Raw genomic sequence first — 17,408 nt, 5'->3', positions numbered from 1 at the left:
TGCATTTTGCTTCCTCCTTTGAAGTTTGCCGGACATCAAAACAACAAACAGTGATAACGGTAACCATTTCGCCAATGTAAGGATTGCAAATTGTACTAATGAAAACAACTCCAATGATTCACCATTTTTTGGTTGTTAAATGTCAACCGTGACAACTTTTTCGCTCGTTATTCCACGCCGCACAAGCCATTTCTTGGCGTAGCTAAAAAGATATTTTTACAATTATGATTCCAACGTTTACCTTGAAACTTCTCGGTATTCCCAAGAAAAACAAATAGTCAGGTCGCTTAGCGCACATTTTTGGAGAAATCGTTACACGGTTGATAAAAGCCAAACTTTGCAGTTTGATTCTTTGAAGTCTGGTAAATAATTTTATCCGTGGCTCCACCTGAATTTTTAATTGCAATCTAAAAAATTTGCTAAACATTTTGACAACATTCAAACTCTCAAGAACCGCTACCACGCCATTTTGGATTTAATAATGCAATGAAAGTGGGACAGAAGGAAATATTTCTCTACTCCGTAAGTAATTTGCAGTTTTATGCTTAAAAGTTGCAAAAATATATATAAATTGAATACATTATTGAAGTTTTCGCTAAAATTGTAATTTTTAATTGCATTATACCGACTTGTTATAATGGGAATTATGCGCTTGTAGTTTGCGGCCGCCCGGGGATGCGGAACATGCTTAAAGAAGCCTTGAAGAAACGAGATTACACAGAGGACGCACAACTTTTGGTCAAGGCAGTTTCAAAAATAAAAATAAAAACATTTTCAGCTACGAGGCATTTAAATTTGTTCCCAGAAAATAGTCAGAATAGTCAAGAAGCTTCGTTCCCATCTAGTCTCAAAACCTTAACTTCCTTAATTTTCAATGGCCTGAACGGTCTGTTTTAAAAAGCAAGATGAGCACGAGTCCCAAGCATGCTTTACAGTTGGCCAGCCTATTTGTCTACAACACTAAGAAAAACAATCAAAGGAATCCGATACAGGAGCAAGGCATTCATTGGAGCGTGAGCCGCCTCTGCCTGTCTACGTTAACTTCAACATACATGGATTGACGAGATGCAAGCGGATCATCCAGCATTTACACCAGCTGGGAATTTCTATTTCCTATGACTGGGTCATGCAGCTTAAAGGGTGGACAGCAGAAGCCATGTGAGAGCACTTTAATTGACGAAGATGGAGTTGTATCTGGCTGCCTACCTGCCTGCGTAAAGGTCTGTTCACTGTTGGTGCGGCCCGGGTCGCACTTGAGACAAACATTTGAATGTTGCAAGATGTTGCGGACAATGTTTTTCTCCGAACTTGTCCGAGAGAATTTGAAACGTTGTATTTAGGGTCGCACTTGGAGACACGAAACAAAAATAATATTTAAAAGAGAGAAGAGGTGCATTGAATCGAATCAACGCAAATTTCCGTTTTTACCCATTGAGCTGTTTGAAATAATGCCTAAATTCCAAATTTTACAGAAAAGGGAGACATAAAATTTAATAGTAACAAAAATGGAAAAGATTACGGCTTTCAAACTTCCCGCCATTTTGAATTTTATGATGTGTGAATGGTTGCCCAATTGCTTCACACAAAAGATCCTCTGCCTTCTAACAATAGCGGCAACCATTACACGTCATAAAATCCAAAATGGCGGCGCACGGGAAATTTAAAAGCGATAATCTTTTCCACTTTTTGTTGCTGAAAAATTTGGAATTTGGGCATTATTTCAAAAAATCAAACGTCAATTTGTCGTAAGAGTATCGGTCAAAACATTTTAATGGCTGCATGGCTAATTAATGCCTTTAGCAGAGTAGATAACTTTGGAGGACAGGACTTGACTTGCTTTTTCTTTTACTGCACTAGAATGTATCCCATGGCTTTGATGTGCTTGTATCCATTATCAGGAGCTACTCTAGCCTCGTTTCCACACGTGTTGGAGTCATCGTGTACTCCGCCTGTACCAAAACCAATCCTGGAGTCACAAGTTATGCAGTCATTCTCCTGGTTAGCTATAATGCCAATCCTTGCTTTGGAATGGTGGGAATGGCCAGGTAAAGCATTGAACCCTTCCTTGTTACAGTTTCGCTGTAACGAGGCCTGTGAGCCAATCAACGACTTCCACGTGTCACGACCCAACGTGGTAGAGCGGTAATGCCCGTCAGCGACCAGTGAGTACAAGGAGTTGGCCTGCCTGTTGATAACAATGGGCCTTATCTGATGACCTATCTTCATAGCGAGGCAGATCTTCGAAAATGGCGCGCTCCAATAGGTCGGTAACTTGGTTTCAACATTATCGAACCCAGTAGTCCCTCCTGGACGGTTGAATTCATTCTTGTTGCTCCACAAGTTGGAATCGTAGTGGAAGGTCGACTAGTCGAGAGAAAAGGATTAGTTAAGATCTCTACTATTTTATTAACACTTGATTCTCCTCGCGATTTTCCATTCAATGTAAATTAACCGAGTCAGTTTTCAGTCGAGGAGAGTTTTGATGCTAGTAACGCCGGGTGCGTGGGGTATTATGGGAAGTAAACTAACTTCTCGCTTCACCTCGCGCTCCCACATTACTAATATCCATTCTCCTCTCAACTAAGCCGTACGTACTAGTTAAGCTGGAAGGTGTATCTTAAACATCTTAAAAAAATAGCTTTCCAGGAAGAGTTTCCACTGATACTCAAACACAATAAATTCTGATAGTCAGGCACAAAATTCCTTTAAAATGCAATTACTTAATTTGTATTCCTCCTATTTTGCGTTAAGTTGTTGTTGTTACCATCAATTTTGCATTGTAGTTCAATTTTTGTCACATTACACGCCAAATTTTAGAACATCTTTTTAAAGCGATCAGTTTGTCATTTGCCAATGGTTACGACTTTATAGAGGTCTGACTTTGTAAGGTTTGACTTAATACTGGATGATTGTATTTATCACCTTGTGGCCGTCAATTTTCATGACAAGCGTCCATCCCCCACTTCCGCATGTTCCAATGCTTGTCATGTGGCAGTAAACAGGAACTTTACCGACGTCAGTTCGGAGCATATAAGCTGTATTTCCTCGAGACCTGTCGTGGAAATTGTCCGAAAATGAATCCTAGCTTCTATTCAATAAATACATGGGGTAGAAAGTTATTATGGGCTTCTGATAGAAGAGGCACGGTGACGTAATGATTAGAGGGTTGAAGTCCGTAACAGGGGGATAGGGTCTTTTATATTTTGCGGGGATTTAGCTCTTTCGGGATCTTTTATATAAAGAAAAAGAAGCTTCTATTTAAAAGCCGTTGTTTTCAGAAATGACATTGAAGATGAAATTGTAAGACGTATACTTAAGATGCAAAGACTTATTTACTTACTTTCCACTCCGGTAGATATCTCTACACGAAGCATACGATATATCTGTGGGAGAAATTACAATAACTGAGGAAAAGTAAAATATTAAAAAGCGATCTCTGGTTAAAAATATGAAGAAAACGAGCTTTCGACTACCAGTCTGTAGTCTTTGACAAGTAATGAATAAAAAGCGCGAACGTAGAATATATACTATAAAAAGTGTGAAAAAGCAAAATTATAATAAAAACAATAAAAATGTTTGTGTGCGGGTAAAAATGCTAATGAAAGGTTCAAAATAAAATTAAATATTGTCTTGGTAATTGTTTCGCATTATTGTCAGCATGGTTCGTAATTGCTGTGTGCCAGGATTCCAAAGTTTTTCTAACGCGAAAATTTCCTTTATCAATCACACGTGCACTGTCAAAATCGATGGAATGGTCGTTCAACCAGGCATGTGAGGCGATGTTGGAACCTTTTTTAAAGGTTTTTGTGTTTCTAATATGTTCTTTTTTTCTTGTTTTTAAACATCTTCCCGTCTCGCCGATGTAACTCCACGGGCAGTCGGCGCATGGTATCTTATAGACGACATTTGTTTGTAGTTCCGCCGGAGGTCTTGCTTTCGGGGAAACAAACTCTTGTTGTAATGTCTTAAGGGGTCTGCTAGTAGTTTGGATTCCATTGTTTCTTAGAAGTCTCGAGAGAGGTTCAGTTAGGCCTTTGATGTAAGGTAAAACCGCAAGGCCACAATGTGAGTCTGAAGGATCAGCCCATCCGAAAAACATTCCTACCAATTCTTCTGGAGATGGTGTGATTGCCAGAGGTGGTTTCTTCTTCAGAATGTTAGATATGACCGATTGTGGGTAGCTGTTCGATTTCAGAGCATCAGTGACGTGACTTAATTCTTTCGCTTTTCCCTCGGGGGTACTTGGGAGGTTAGAAGCACGATTCAGGAGAGTAGAGGCAGTACTCAGTTTGTGTTTCTTTTCATGGTGTGAATAAAAATCCAAATATCGGTCTGTGTGAGTAGATTTCCTGTAAACATCGATAGTTATGACGCCATTGCTCCTGGATACCAAAGTGTCTAAGAAGGGTATCTGTCCGTTACTCTCATGTTCAATGGTAAAGGCTATTTTTGAGTCAATTGAGTTAAGAGTACTAGTGTCATGAAAGGATGCGACAGAGTGTTTCTTTATAATGACAAAGCTATCGTCGACGTAACGCTTCCAAATTTTTGGAGGTGTCGAGGAGGCAGTGATCGCTGATTCTTCGATGATCTCCATGCAGAGATTTGCAACAACAGGACTGACAGGGCTTCCCATTGCGCAACCATGGATCTGTTTGTAGATGGAATCATTGTAAACGAAGTAGTTGTTCGAAAGAGTGAAATCCAGAAGAGAAACAATATCATCAGTAGTGAGGCTGGTTCTTAGATGTAAGTTGGTATCTTCATTGAGTTTTTCTCGGATGTATTCACAGGCTTTCTTAACAGGGATGGCAGTAAAGAGTGAGACGACATCAAAAGAAACCATGGATTCGTCATCAGTAATTTCTAGATTGGCGACTTGGTCAACAAATTCACTTGATTTGGAGACAGAATAACCGTTGCAGTTCTGGATGGGTGCTAGGATGTCGGTGAGAAATTTGGATGTGTTATAGAGAGCAGAACCAATACAAGAGACAATAGGTCGAAGAGGATAACCTGGTTTGTGATGTTTAATAGAACCTCGTATGGAGGGTGGAACAGCGTCAGTGGATCGTAGTTTTCGATAAGTCGACTCGTCAATCTTATCTTTCTTCTTGAGATCTAGTAACATGTGGTTAAGTTCTCTTTCGATTTTGGCGAATGGAGATTTCTGAACCAGCTGGTAGGTCAGGTGATCACTGAGTGAGGCTTCCATTTTCTCGTTATAATCAGCTCTATCCATAACAACAAAACAGTTACCTTTGTCCGCTTTCATAACTAGGCGAGTGTCATCTGCTTTCAGGTTGTTAAGAGCTCTTCTTTCGGCTTTTGAGATGTTATTATGTGCCGGCAGACAAGCTCTGTGAAGGATGGAGGCGGTGGACGTTCGGATGGCATCTTTGGTGTCGTCCGGAAGTCGGACAATGGCTGCTTCTACCTCGGCGACAATGTCTTTGGTCGGGATCTTCCGAGGTGTTGGTGCTGCAAATTTCGGACCTTTTTCTAAGATAGAACGTTCGTCCGAAGAGAGTGGCGTTTTGGATAGATTAACTACCCAGTTATCTTTGTTGATAGGTGTGGATTGGTTCGTGTCAGTTTCCTTGCTGAGGTTTGAAAACTTTTTGGCTTTTTGGCGTTTTTGCTTTTTGGCGTTTATTGTTTTTATTATAATTTTGCTTTTTCACACTTTTTATAGTATATATTCTACGTTCGCGCTTTTTATTCATTACTTGTCAAAGACTACAGACTGGTAGTCGAAAGCTCGTTTTCTTCATATTTTTAACCAGAGATCGCTTTTTAATATTTTACTATGTCTTACCCTGGTTACTCGTCTATTTTTAAACTGAGGAAAAGTTAAAATAAATTAAAGAAAGGGAATTAAAACAATACAGCCAAGGCTGTTTCTGTTGTTATCGCTTGAATTATGCAGCATAATCTATTGTTCATAGATAGATAGACAAAAAGACAACTTTATTTATAGAGGGTGGCACGTAACAGAAAAATTCTGATGAACTTGTGGCCCTCTATCCTAAAAAAATAACAATTTAAGATACAACTCATTAATCAACACCTTCTAATTACAAAGCTAAAATCTATAAAATGCTAAAAATCGGAAAGAAAAGAAAAAGATATGTACATGAATGTGCATATCTCTGAATCAGCCCAAAAACACGGTAAAAGTTCAGCTGAAGTTTTCATAGGCATCACTGCCTTTCAGTATTGTAGTATTTTTAACGATTGGTTCGGTTTTTTTTACAAATATAAATTGACCATAACATGGATGTCCAATATCAAAGATGTAAGCAATGCGTACATTAACGTTAACCTGTTCCTGGAGCATGGCCGCCATGTTGCGCGACGTCGTCGTACGTACTGACGTAGAGCGCACACGCCAGCGAACCATGCCGCTAGCCATGATGGCCATGGAAAATACAGTGGAACCCCGATATAACGATATATTATTGTGTTAAATTCAATGCTAAATTCTCATCGTTAGATCGGGAATATCGTTATATCGAAAATCGTTATATCGGGGTTCTGTTCCATACATTTAAAACTGTAACTTTTGCCGGGATATAAAGTATTCATCGTTATATCGGGAATATCGTTATATCGAGGATCGTTATATCTAGGTTCCACTGTAAAATGCATGATTCAGCTTGGTTATGTCGGTTATGGGGCCCGCTCTACATGCAATTTACCTTTACACTGGGGTATGTCGTCTGTCCATGTTCCATCGTTACAGTTGATGGTTGCCATTCCTTTCAGTTCAAACTCATCTTGACATTTAAAGGTCACTGATTTACCATGTCTGAAGTCATCACCGATTCTCCTTCCGTTGCTAGGCACTCCGGGATCGGGACATGGAGCTAAAAGTACATTATATATTCAATTTATTGCTGTTTTTGTTCTTTTATAATAATATCCTTCCAGCTGGTAAAACACAAATCCCCAATCTGCTCGGCTTTAAAAGGTGGGGTTTCACGTGAAAGCCGTTTTTTGACGAGGGTCTTATGCGAATATGTCGTTAGCGTTTCAAGCAACTGATCAAAAACTCTCTGCTCATTTCACAAATCTATGTTTTGCAGTGTTTTGTGAATTTGTTGGTGAATTTTGGGGATTTTTGGGAGGTGATAAAAGTTTTTCTCAAATGAGTAGTAAAATTTGGAGAAATAAGAATTATTGAAGATTTAGTGTGAATTTAAATTAGAGTTTGAAGTTAAAAATTAGCAGATGGACACCGAAACAGGTCAAAACAGTCCCCAGACAAGTGTCTTGTGGTGTTTCAAAAACAATTTTCTTTCTCCTTTCCTTCCTTTAACCCTATTCAGACCGGGCTTTTTTTGGACCTTCTCAGACCGGGGGGGGGCTTCGGAAGCCCCCCCTATGTAACTTCCAGAATATTTAAGCAATCATCATGAAACTTATAGGATGTATTGTACGTCCGAAACTCTTTCTTTTGGTATACGTCACGTGGGATGGTGACGTCACATCACGTGACAATTACATCATGATGTCAAAACAGCCGCCATCTTGGATCCGCCATCTTGGATTTCAAAATCTTTCCAAAATGCCAGAAAACCACCCAAAATCATTGCAAAGTACTCAAAATGAATAAAAATGTGCTTTAAACCTGTAAAAATGTAAAAATAATGCCATTTAAGTTGATTTTTATTAACAGAAACACGCAAAATTACAAATTTGGAAAAACATGCCTGTCAAAATGCCGTTGCCATGGTGATGTCAAGTTCCTGACACATCATCCAACCCTACCAATTTGTTGCCAGATAAATATTAGGAAAACTCAGAAAGTTTGGCAGCGTTTGGTTAAATCTTAAAAAAGTTATTAAAGTTCAAAGTCAGCGCGGGCCTCAAAAGCCCCCCCCGGTCTGAATAGGGTTAAACCTCCTAAACTTTTACTCAAATTCACATTTACTCCCGCCTTAAGGAAGTTGACTCAAGAGTTTAGTAACCTGACCCCGGCATCACGTATTTTGTTTCTTTGTTGTAGTAAGACTGGCGATTCCCAGATTTGTTCTAAAGAAGAGCATCAAAATCCAAGTTGAAAATTTGCTAAATGTTTTGATATGTCCGCCGACGAAACACTTTAGAAAGTGACTCCTTCAACTCTACTAATAAACACACAGTAAACTGATCTTGATGTTTTAATTCGGTCAATTTTAGCTTACCCAAGCATCGTGGCAGCGGTGAACTCCAATTTTTCGTTTCTTCGCAGTAAATCGTATTTGCTCCTAATAGTGTGTAGTTATCTTTGCAAGTAAATTCCACTGAACCACTATAAATATAACCAATCTTCACATTAGCTTGTTCACCGTTAACAGGAGTTCCTGGATCCCCGCAGCTTATAACTGTGAACAAATAGATAACCGCGAGGGTGACTTACTTGAATTTGTAGAAACGAATAATTTATCTCTGGATGCACATTAACTTACAATTATGTTACTTTTGGGGTGGGGGCATACTCCCTATAATGGCATATACAGGGAGCCTTCCTGTATATGCCATTATAGGGAGTATGCTTCAGGTATATAAAAGGATAAGGAGTTCACAAGTTTAGGTATATGAAAGGGTATAAAAATATGTCAGTTACGCATTCGCTTAACCCTTACATTTAGGATTATACACCTAGTGTTGAAATAAACTTGTTCCTGTTGTCTCAACATTTTTTTCTTTATGTTGTCGCGTTAATTTCCTTCACTTTTTGAAATGTTACCCCCTCTTCGCGTTAATTTCCTAGATTAGGAAGTAATTTTTCTCTCAATTCGCGTTAATTTTAAATACCTTAATTAACACGAGCGTTAACTTCCTATAACGAGGTACTTACCAGAGCATCCAAACAACTCCAATCTGAGACAGACAACATTATATTCATTCGGCATCACGCTTAGAGGCACCATTGGATAAATACGAATCGAGTGTGTCCTTATTGGAGGTTGCAGATCGTGCTCCTTTAAGGCTCGGACATTTGTATTGCCCTCCAATGTCTAAACAAGCATAAAGCATAACATAGCTGGGTATAAACGGTTGTAATTCGAATTGGTTATAGCAGTGTTCAATTGAGTGTCGTAAAACCGAAACCAAAGTAATTACTCCAGCCAATCACAAATTAAAAACACAGACAATCCAGTAATCTAATCAAAACTCGAAGCAAATACTTGCAGCCGGCACGAAGCGCGGGAAAATGTGCGCGAGTGCGTCATGATTGTTTTTTGTTTTACTTCTGATTGGCTGAGAAAGTGGCGAGAGAATTTTAAACCAATCACAAAGTGCAAAGTGCAAAACCAAAGCAAACGCGAATTACTTTCGACACTCAAGTGAAAACCGCTCTATACGTTAAGGTTACTATTGTAAGTGGCTACTAATTTTAGCGACTTTTTCAAAGCAAGATTTAGCGAGTATTTAATTTAGCGATTTTCCGAAAATTTAATTATTCCTCCCGAAATTCAGCTCTCGAACTTTCGCGAAATCAACTACGCGCAAAAATTAGTAAGAAAAGGCACGATTAAGGTGTGCAGAAAAATAGTAGTATTAATGCACAAGAAGTCATCGGAGCTCAATGAAACAAAACACCACTTTTGGCAAGGTTATTTCTTTAGCTGCTTAATTTGTGCTAACCATCCCTATTTTAGAGCGGTTTTTGCTTGAGTGTAGAAAGTAATTTGCGCTTGCTTTGGTTTTGCATTACTACGCTCAGTGATTGGTTTCAAAATTTCGCGCCACTTTCTCGACCAATCAGAACTAAAACCAAAACCAATGGTGACTCGCTCGCGCACGTTTTCCCGCGCTTCGCGTCAGCTACGTGTATTTGCTTCGAGATTTGATTGGTTCTTGGTTTCTTGGATTGTCTGTGACCATTGTGTTAAGTGATTGGCCAGAGGATTTGCTTTAGTTTTCGTTTTACAACACTCAATAAAAAAATTGCTCTATCAACTTAGTCAAATGGGATATCACACAACCTCCCTCAAGACAGGTCATGTGGCTATAAACTACAAAGAAGGATTTTATTCAAACTGGATTTAAAATTTTGCTTAGGATTACGAGAGGAAGACACTGATTCCTGAACCTACTTACCAGGCTTCCATCTGCTTTCTGATAGGATGACCATTTTCCTTCCTTCAGGTACTTAATTTGATATTTCGTTGCCCATATTAAATCATTGTAACTTCCTTGTGTCACTACCTTTGTTATTAACTTTTCCTCGTCCAATAGGATTTGTACATAAGGTGAATTATCATTCGGCGCTGAGCACCAGGCCCCTCGGCGCTCGTCTAGTCGTGCAAAAGCAGGGGTATGGTTTGTACTTAACGTGGATGATGCCGAGATGTTCGCGTTTGGAATTCCTTTGCTTTGCATCCCCAGTGCAGATTTGCAAACACCTTTTAAAGAAAGAGCCATGAGCTTGTAGAAAAGAGCATACACAACTAAAGGACTTGCTGCGTAACAGTGGCCAGTGATAGCTTTGCTGATATCCATAGTGAAGTGTTTGATCAATTCACATACTGTGTGCAGTAAGTTAGTGTAAAGAGACCTGTCTACGTTTACCGCAATGTTCATAAAAGTAAACAAATCTCTATGTGTCTCCCCGACGTCAGCCGTTTTACGTGAACAAAAAATAACTAACTACGCAAGCCTGAGTATAACAAGAACATATAAGGCTTTACTGAAAAATAAGCGAGAACTCGAACCAAAAACAGGGCGGCTGCACTTACGCGCAGCCGGCTGCAGTGCTTTGCATCAATAACCAACGTCTTTCTTCTTCAAAAGTAATTTTGGCAGATCTCCACTGTCTTACATAAAAGTGCTTTTTTAAAGCATGATCAACGACTATATTTGGAGTATAAAAACGTCGCCTCGAACTGATAAGGGAGGAACTGGAATATTTATTCTTCTATGATAAATGCTTTGATTAGAAGTTCATTTCTTTAGCATAGCAAAACGCACAAACGATTTAGGCCATATAGGACCAAAGCTGATAAAATCAAAATGGTCCCAAAAAGAAACACTTACCAGCACCCTCTGTACTTTGAGGCGGGAACATCCAAATTACAGCAAAAGTGCACAACAAAACCTTGGAAGCAAAAGAAATATTTTCAATACCACATCTCCTGGTTACGTAAGATCACTGAAACTAAAAGTTGTTCCTCTTTTGAAAATATTTTCGGTGATCAGCTCTTTCTCTGTTTTCCATACGCAATCCAACTCTCAATCAAACCCCACTCCAACACTGAATTGAAGCGATACTGACCTGCAACGCAATAGGCCTTATTCGTATTCTCGGTATTGGACTGGAACTAGCTTGCAATGGAGGCTCATGCGGGGGAATATCATTAAAAACAGCTTCAAGTCATTTGCATTTGAAAAGATTACCCGCATGAGCCTCCATTGCAAGCTAGTTCCAGTCCAATACCGAGAATACGAATAAGGCCTATTGTGTTGGAATTAGCTAATCAAACGCTCAGAGTCAATCGTTACCGCTGAGATTTTTATTATTAAGCGGGCGCGTTGCAAGTTGCAAAAAAAATTGGATGTGTGTGACGTCTCCTCTCCAAATTGCAATGTTTTTTAGTCATCATCGTTGCGTTTCAAGTTGCAGGAAAAATCGCGTCCTGTAACATGGCCTCAAGTTATACTGTAAGCTCTCAAAATCCATCAAATATTTTTCGCCCGCGCGATTGGTCTAAACACGTCACGTGATGCAGCCACTATCAGTTGATATCCTCCAAGTGATATTCCCAGTTTTAGAACTTGACGATGTACGTTCGCACGTTTAGTTAACATCAAGAGTAAATTGTAAAATGGATAGAGCCAAAAGTGGAATTATAAACTCCTGATAGAGCTGATCATTTTGGACAGACTAACAATATTTTTCAAAAAGCCTTGACAGAAGGTATCCCAAAATAATCGGCCTTGTGTAAAAATATTTGGAGGATAATAAAAACAATCGCCTCCATTTGGCTTCAAAAATAAGCACCAATATTTTTCCTTGGACAGTATCTGTTCCTCGAAGCTCACAGTTTTCCTCGAGCTTCGCTTTTCTTTTTTTCCCGCTTTTCGGAACAGATTATGTCTGCAGACAAATATCAGTGATATTTTCGCACCAAATGGAGGCTACGAGAAGTTTGATGTTTGTATGGTGGTCTTGTTTATTTTGCCATATTTTTGCAAACTTCATTCATTTTCTAACAACATTCAGTGTGTAAGGGGTTTAAATTAATTTTTTGCGCGCTTAGAATTATTGGTTAATGTACCAGTTTGCATATTTTTCTTAAAGAGGATCAATTAAATTAAAGTTCGACTATCTCGGATCGATCGACCAACAAGTACTTTCCGTATGAAGCTTATAGAAAAAACTACTGAAGATCGTGTTGGGATAAAAGTCGATCTTTTCACGAGTTGAGCCAGCTAGAAACGATTGACTGCAATCTAGTGGTTTGACGTATGAGAAATTTCACGTTTGCCCTTTATAGCGTCACAGTTCACATTTTCATTCCATAATCCCTTAAATATTAGAAACTGGATAGAATAAACACAAACAGACCAACTTACCTTACAGCAAGTTAAGGACATCTTGGACCTCTTGGCGAGGAGTTACTTTATGTATGTTGCAAATATATGTTCCGATTTTTCGCCCTCAGTTACAGATTGTGAAACACTAAGTTGCATTTGTCTGTCGAACGGAACTAAGACAAACGGATGTCGTTCTGAAGGGTTGAACAATTGCCAAAGAAAACAGCCACTCTAGATGATGTCATGAAAAAAAGAAGTCAAAATAATGAAAGTGCAAAAGCATTCCATTGATCATGCATGTTACAGATTGACGGCGAGTTCGTCGCGGGTTGGATAGCTTTCAAGAGGGGCCATCATTATCTTCTTTTATCCTTCTTTCATAAAACTAAATCTTATATATAATCATACCGTTTTAAACGCGAAGCATTTCTTTCTTCATATGACAATGCGATATTTCCTTTATGAAAGCCATTGGGGATGGAGGGGATGGTCAACAGAAATTTGGAAAGGAAGCCTAAATAGGTAACATGATATGCTCGTGACGCTAAGAAATAAACGACAACTAGTAGTTGTTATTTTTTCCGCGTTATGTTTGGTTTCAAGCTATTTTTAGGGTAAAGGCTGTAAAGGGAAACCAACCATGCACTATCTGAAACACTCGGGTTTGAACGGTGAAGCGGATGTTCCAAACTGAAACAAATTGTCCTAATCACCTGAAGTACTAACAAAGGTTATACTGCTCGACTTTTAACACAACTTCGATTAACAATCCCGCGTAGAAAACTATTCCAAAGGTTCAATTTGCTATTTAATAGAAAGCACAAAAGAATAAAATACATAGTTTCTATAACAGAAGCATATCACCTACATATATAGGTGATGCTTAAGCCTATAATGAAAGGCGTTACGATAATACTGAGACGCCAAAATGCAGTCAGCAGTGACTTCGTGCCTATCGCATTGATTTGACCGCTTCCAGATATCAATTGAAACTGACTCCAATGTTTTTCTCTTAGAGGAGCAAGTATGGAAACGAACACCCCTCTTAAAGCTTCAGAAATACAGCATATAGTAATTTTAAACAAAAACAGACCATTATTTTTAAGCTTTCATAGATGTAAATATTGTGCGTATGGGCCTAAAGGGGTGGGGACTGGGATTTGGCTAGTCCACTAGGAAAATGAAATATCAATTTGGATGATAATCACCAACAAAACATGGGAATTAAATGGGATTTAGGCAAAAAAAATACGCTGGGGAATAAGATTTAAACCCAACGCTGTCTCTAGATAAGCGGCGGCCGGAGGTTGTTTTTTAGAAAACTAGATACCCGGTAGTCTAGGATTCTCATAGAATTTCCACGAGATGTCACAACAAGTTCTTTTGAGAAGGGCCGATCGCTTTTTGAAATCTCAAGCGATCTCGAACACTTCTTGGCTTTGTAGTTGGTAAATGTTTTGAGAGGGTCTGAATGGGGTTAACCGACTAGCGACAAAGGGCGAAAAATATTACCGACTACCGACAAAACGAGGAAAAAATTACCGATTAGCGACAAATAAATTCTAACCGACAACCGACATGGTCCGATGTTATACGGACGTTTGTATTCAGAAGGAACAGCATTTTGAATTTATGTCTAGCTTAGGAAATGTCTAGTTCAGAAGTAACCACACCAATTCGAAATTTAGTCAATTATAAAGTTTCCTGTCACCTTTTCGAGCAGCAGCGGAGGTTCATTTGTAGAACAGTGGCTGGTAATCGAGGCCACAAGGCGTCCCGCTGTTGTATTTTCACTGCGCGTTGGTTATTCATGTGGTGACAGGCCATGATCGGGATTGTTAAAGTGATTGTAAGGCGAGGAGGCCCGGGGGGGAGACTCCTATATGACACGGACGGGGATGCTCGTCGGAAATGTTGAAAAGAACCCCTAAAAGAGACCAATCTGGGTGTGGCTCAAGCTTTTCTTGACCCCCAAAAGATACCAAAAAAATAAGAATAGAAGTTATATTTGTATATTTCTTCGTTTGTAACCCTAAACGAGACCATTATGGCTAAAAATATTGGCGTTTTGCCCGGAACACCCTAAGCGAGACCAAAAATCCGAAAATTACACCCCTAAGCGAGACGAGCATCCCCGTCACTTTCATATGTGAGTCCCCCCTCCCCGGGCGAGGAGGTTGCCATCGAACACCATCGTAACCGGGTTCTGGTGGAAAAAATCTCATAAAGGTGTTTCCAAGCTAATTTGGCATTGGCGGGTTCTCGCTGAAGTTATTTCGCCTGGCGAAAACGCTTACGGGAAAAATGTGAAAATGTGCAATTGTAACAGATGGGCAGTGGCTGCTTGAGCTTCCAAATTTAATATCGGATGAAAGCAGCAGTGAGCTCAACGGTGTGTGGAACGTTCTATTAGCCGTATCAGTTTTAGTGTGCAGCGAAGTTAAATGTTTCACATGTAGTTCTGTAGTATTAAGCTCAAACATTAACGTGGTTAACCTTTGGTTCCACGTTTTTTACTAATTTTGCTGTTTTGTTGAACGGAATGTTTGTATACACCGTCCATTTTTCAGGAAAGCAAAAATTGAAAAGAAAAACCCCTTACAAATAGAAGAAGCGAGTAAAAGAGTTTATAAGCATCTTTCTATTTTATTGGTAAATGAATAACACTGCCTTTAAATTTATTCTTTTCTGAGAACGGTCCAAATTTCAGTTTCGCTCGATAAGCGTAAGTAATATTTGACGAGCATTTGCTGATGCAAACTGTTTTTGTCGGTACTAGACGAACAAGTTGCTTAAAAAAACAGAGTTAACGAGGTTTAAGTGCAACCAAATAATGTATTATTACAAATTTTCATATCGTCTAGAGTTTAAAGTCTTAAAACTGCGTAAATTAAATAACAAATATTAATAATTAACTTGTACTTTTAATCATTAACTGAGATTTACCGACAACCGACAAAGGTCGAAAATTTTAACCGACAACCGACAAAGTAAGGAATTTTTAACCGACTACCGACATGTGGACCCCCCCATTCAGATCCTCTTTTGAGCCTAAACTTACACCTCTCCACCCAGGTGTCTAAATGGGTACCGGCGAATTCAACCCTGCGATGGACTAGCATCCCATCCAGGGGGGAGTAGAAATACTCCTAGTCGCTTCATGCTGCTGAAACCGGGATAAGCTCCCGGCCCGCCGGATGGGCCATTTGGCTCAAACGCAGACTTCCGTGGGAAATGCTTACTTGTGTTTCCCTTAAAGGGGCTTTGTCACGGATTTTACCAAATTTCTAAACAGCCAAAATATAGATTTGTGTTGTAAGAAACCTAAAAATAATGGTCCAGTTTTATTAACAGTTACTATATTAGAGCATTGAAACTGTAAACAAGCGTATTTGGCTACGGATGGCTCGGATGGAAATGGAATGCGATTTGAAAAATTAAGGCTTAAATTTTCAAATCAGTGGTTTCTACGCGTCTCCAAAAAAATCAATATTTATAGCCGTGGTTTGATTTCTCTCAAAAAATTAAGGTTATATCTTCGTTTTCCTATAGATGTTCAAAGATAATGCTTTCCATGGGTTAAAATGGCTTCCACTAATTTCAGAGCAGTTTAGACCAAAATCTCTTAAATCCTCGTACTCGCACTCAGGACTTCCGTAAACAAATGATGGCACAAATTACACGAAAGCTCAGCTCTCATATTACTAATACTTCATTAGCTTACTACTTCCTTTCCGCGGAATAGCGTGATAAGAAAGTGGAAAAAAAACTTGAAAGGCGCTTCGTAGGAACTTTAATACATCTTTGCAGCTGAGAATGAATGAGAAGAAACTTTTCAGTGAAATCCGATAAATACATAAGACGTTTTACTTTTTTTAAACATTTTTTGCGGATCTACGTGTCCTGCATCGTTTGGGAAGAGCTTGCTCGAGCTTCCGTTAAAGCGTTTACCAAGAAATAGGTTACACTAAAGGACTTCCGTAAACATATGACGTCACAAATGGCACGTAAGCTGATGACTGATTGAGTATCTGTTGACAATATTAAAGAAGTATGCACAAGCATGCGAGGCCTTGGAGAACTCGCAGTTTTCGTACTATAACGTCATATAATACAAAAACAATTCTAAAATAAGGGGCTTAAAATTGAAAGAACTATATCTTTCCTTAATTATGGACGGGATATATCAAACGGTACCTCGGTTTCTCGAACTTTCCCATAACTTGACTAGAACCAGAACTCGTTTCCCTTGGATAAGTCGATCACTGCAATTTTACCCAATCTTCGAGCCAATTTTCTTTTCCCTTGAATGTTCGATAAATCAGAATTTCGCTGTTTTAAATAAACCTGTGGGCTTTTTTCCTAGGGGGATTATTATCCGAAGGAATTTCGCGTAGCATTATTTTCGGGAGGACTCATTATCGATTGTTTTCCGGTGCAGGGCATATGTTTTGACTTTTAGAAATAGCCCCCCCCCCCCCCCCCCCACCCCCAGAATAGAATGGTCCTGCAGTGCACTCAACAACTGAAAGTCGTGCCAAACAGTTGAACTCGAGCTAAAACAAGAAGCCACTGAAAATAGTTTTACACTGGGTGGTTAATGTTTAACCACTTCTTTGGCTAACAAGACTGAGCCTACGGCTTTTAGACGGACCCAGTATAGCGTTCATATTGACATTCCACTGATGAAGGGCTAAGCCCGAAACGTTTGGAACTTTGAACTATTTTAAAGGCACTTTCAACTCATTTAGTGAGAAATTTATTATACTTTTGTAGCGTTCATATTTCCTTTTGTTGTTGTTCTACTATACAAGAAGTGCGTTATGTTGAAGCGTGACATCCGATATACGAAAAAAGGCGCTTTTATCGCTTTGAAGACT

At 39.2% G+C, this 17,408-nt stretch overlaps 3 protein-coding genes across 3 annotated transcripts in view; 1 reads left to right on the top strand and 2 right to left on the bottom strand.

The window, feature by feature from the left end:
• LOC144664044 (uncharacterized) overlaps positions 1-17,408 on the top strand; it is a 136,553-nt gene that overhangs the window by 114,792 nt on the left and 4,353 nt on the right. The window lies entirely within an intron of this gene.
• Positions 1,699-11,086, bottom strand: LOC144664059 (uncharacterized). The gene is made up of 8 exons (XM_078525184.1): positions 11,029-11,086; positions 10,093-10,397; positions 8,846-9,005; positions 8,190-8,369; positions 6,702-6,869; positions 3,341-3,383; positions 2,923-3,052; positions 1,699-2,364 (listed from the first exon to the last, which is right to left on the bottom strand). The coding sequence occupies exons 1-8, from the start codon at positions 11,057-11,059 to the stop codon at positions 1,846-1,848; spliced, it is 1,536 nt and encodes a 511-aa protein (XP_078381310.1). The 5' UTR covers positions 11,060-11,086; the 3' UTR covers positions 1,699-1,845.
• On the bottom strand, positions 3,495-4,890 carry LOC144663661 (uncharacterized). Its single transcript, XM_078524670.1, has one exon. It carries the CDS (start codon positions 4,844-4,846, stop codon positions 3,608-3,610), a length of 1,239 nt encoding a protein of 412 aa, XP_078380796.1. The 5' UTR covers positions 4,847-4,890; the 3' UTR covers positions 3,495-3,607.

Source organism: Oculina patagonica, chromosome 8 (genome assembly GCF_052425735.1).
Source record: "Oculina patagonica isolate OP01 chromosome 8, crgOcupat, whole genome shotgun sequence".
Classification (NCBI taxonomy): domain Eukaryota; kingdom Metazoa; phylum Cnidaria; class Anthozoa; order Scleractinia; family Oculinidae; genus Oculina; species Oculina patagonica.
The sequence above is the reverse complement of the archived record's forward strand: the minus strand, read 5'-3'. Positions and strand labels throughout refer to the sequence as shown.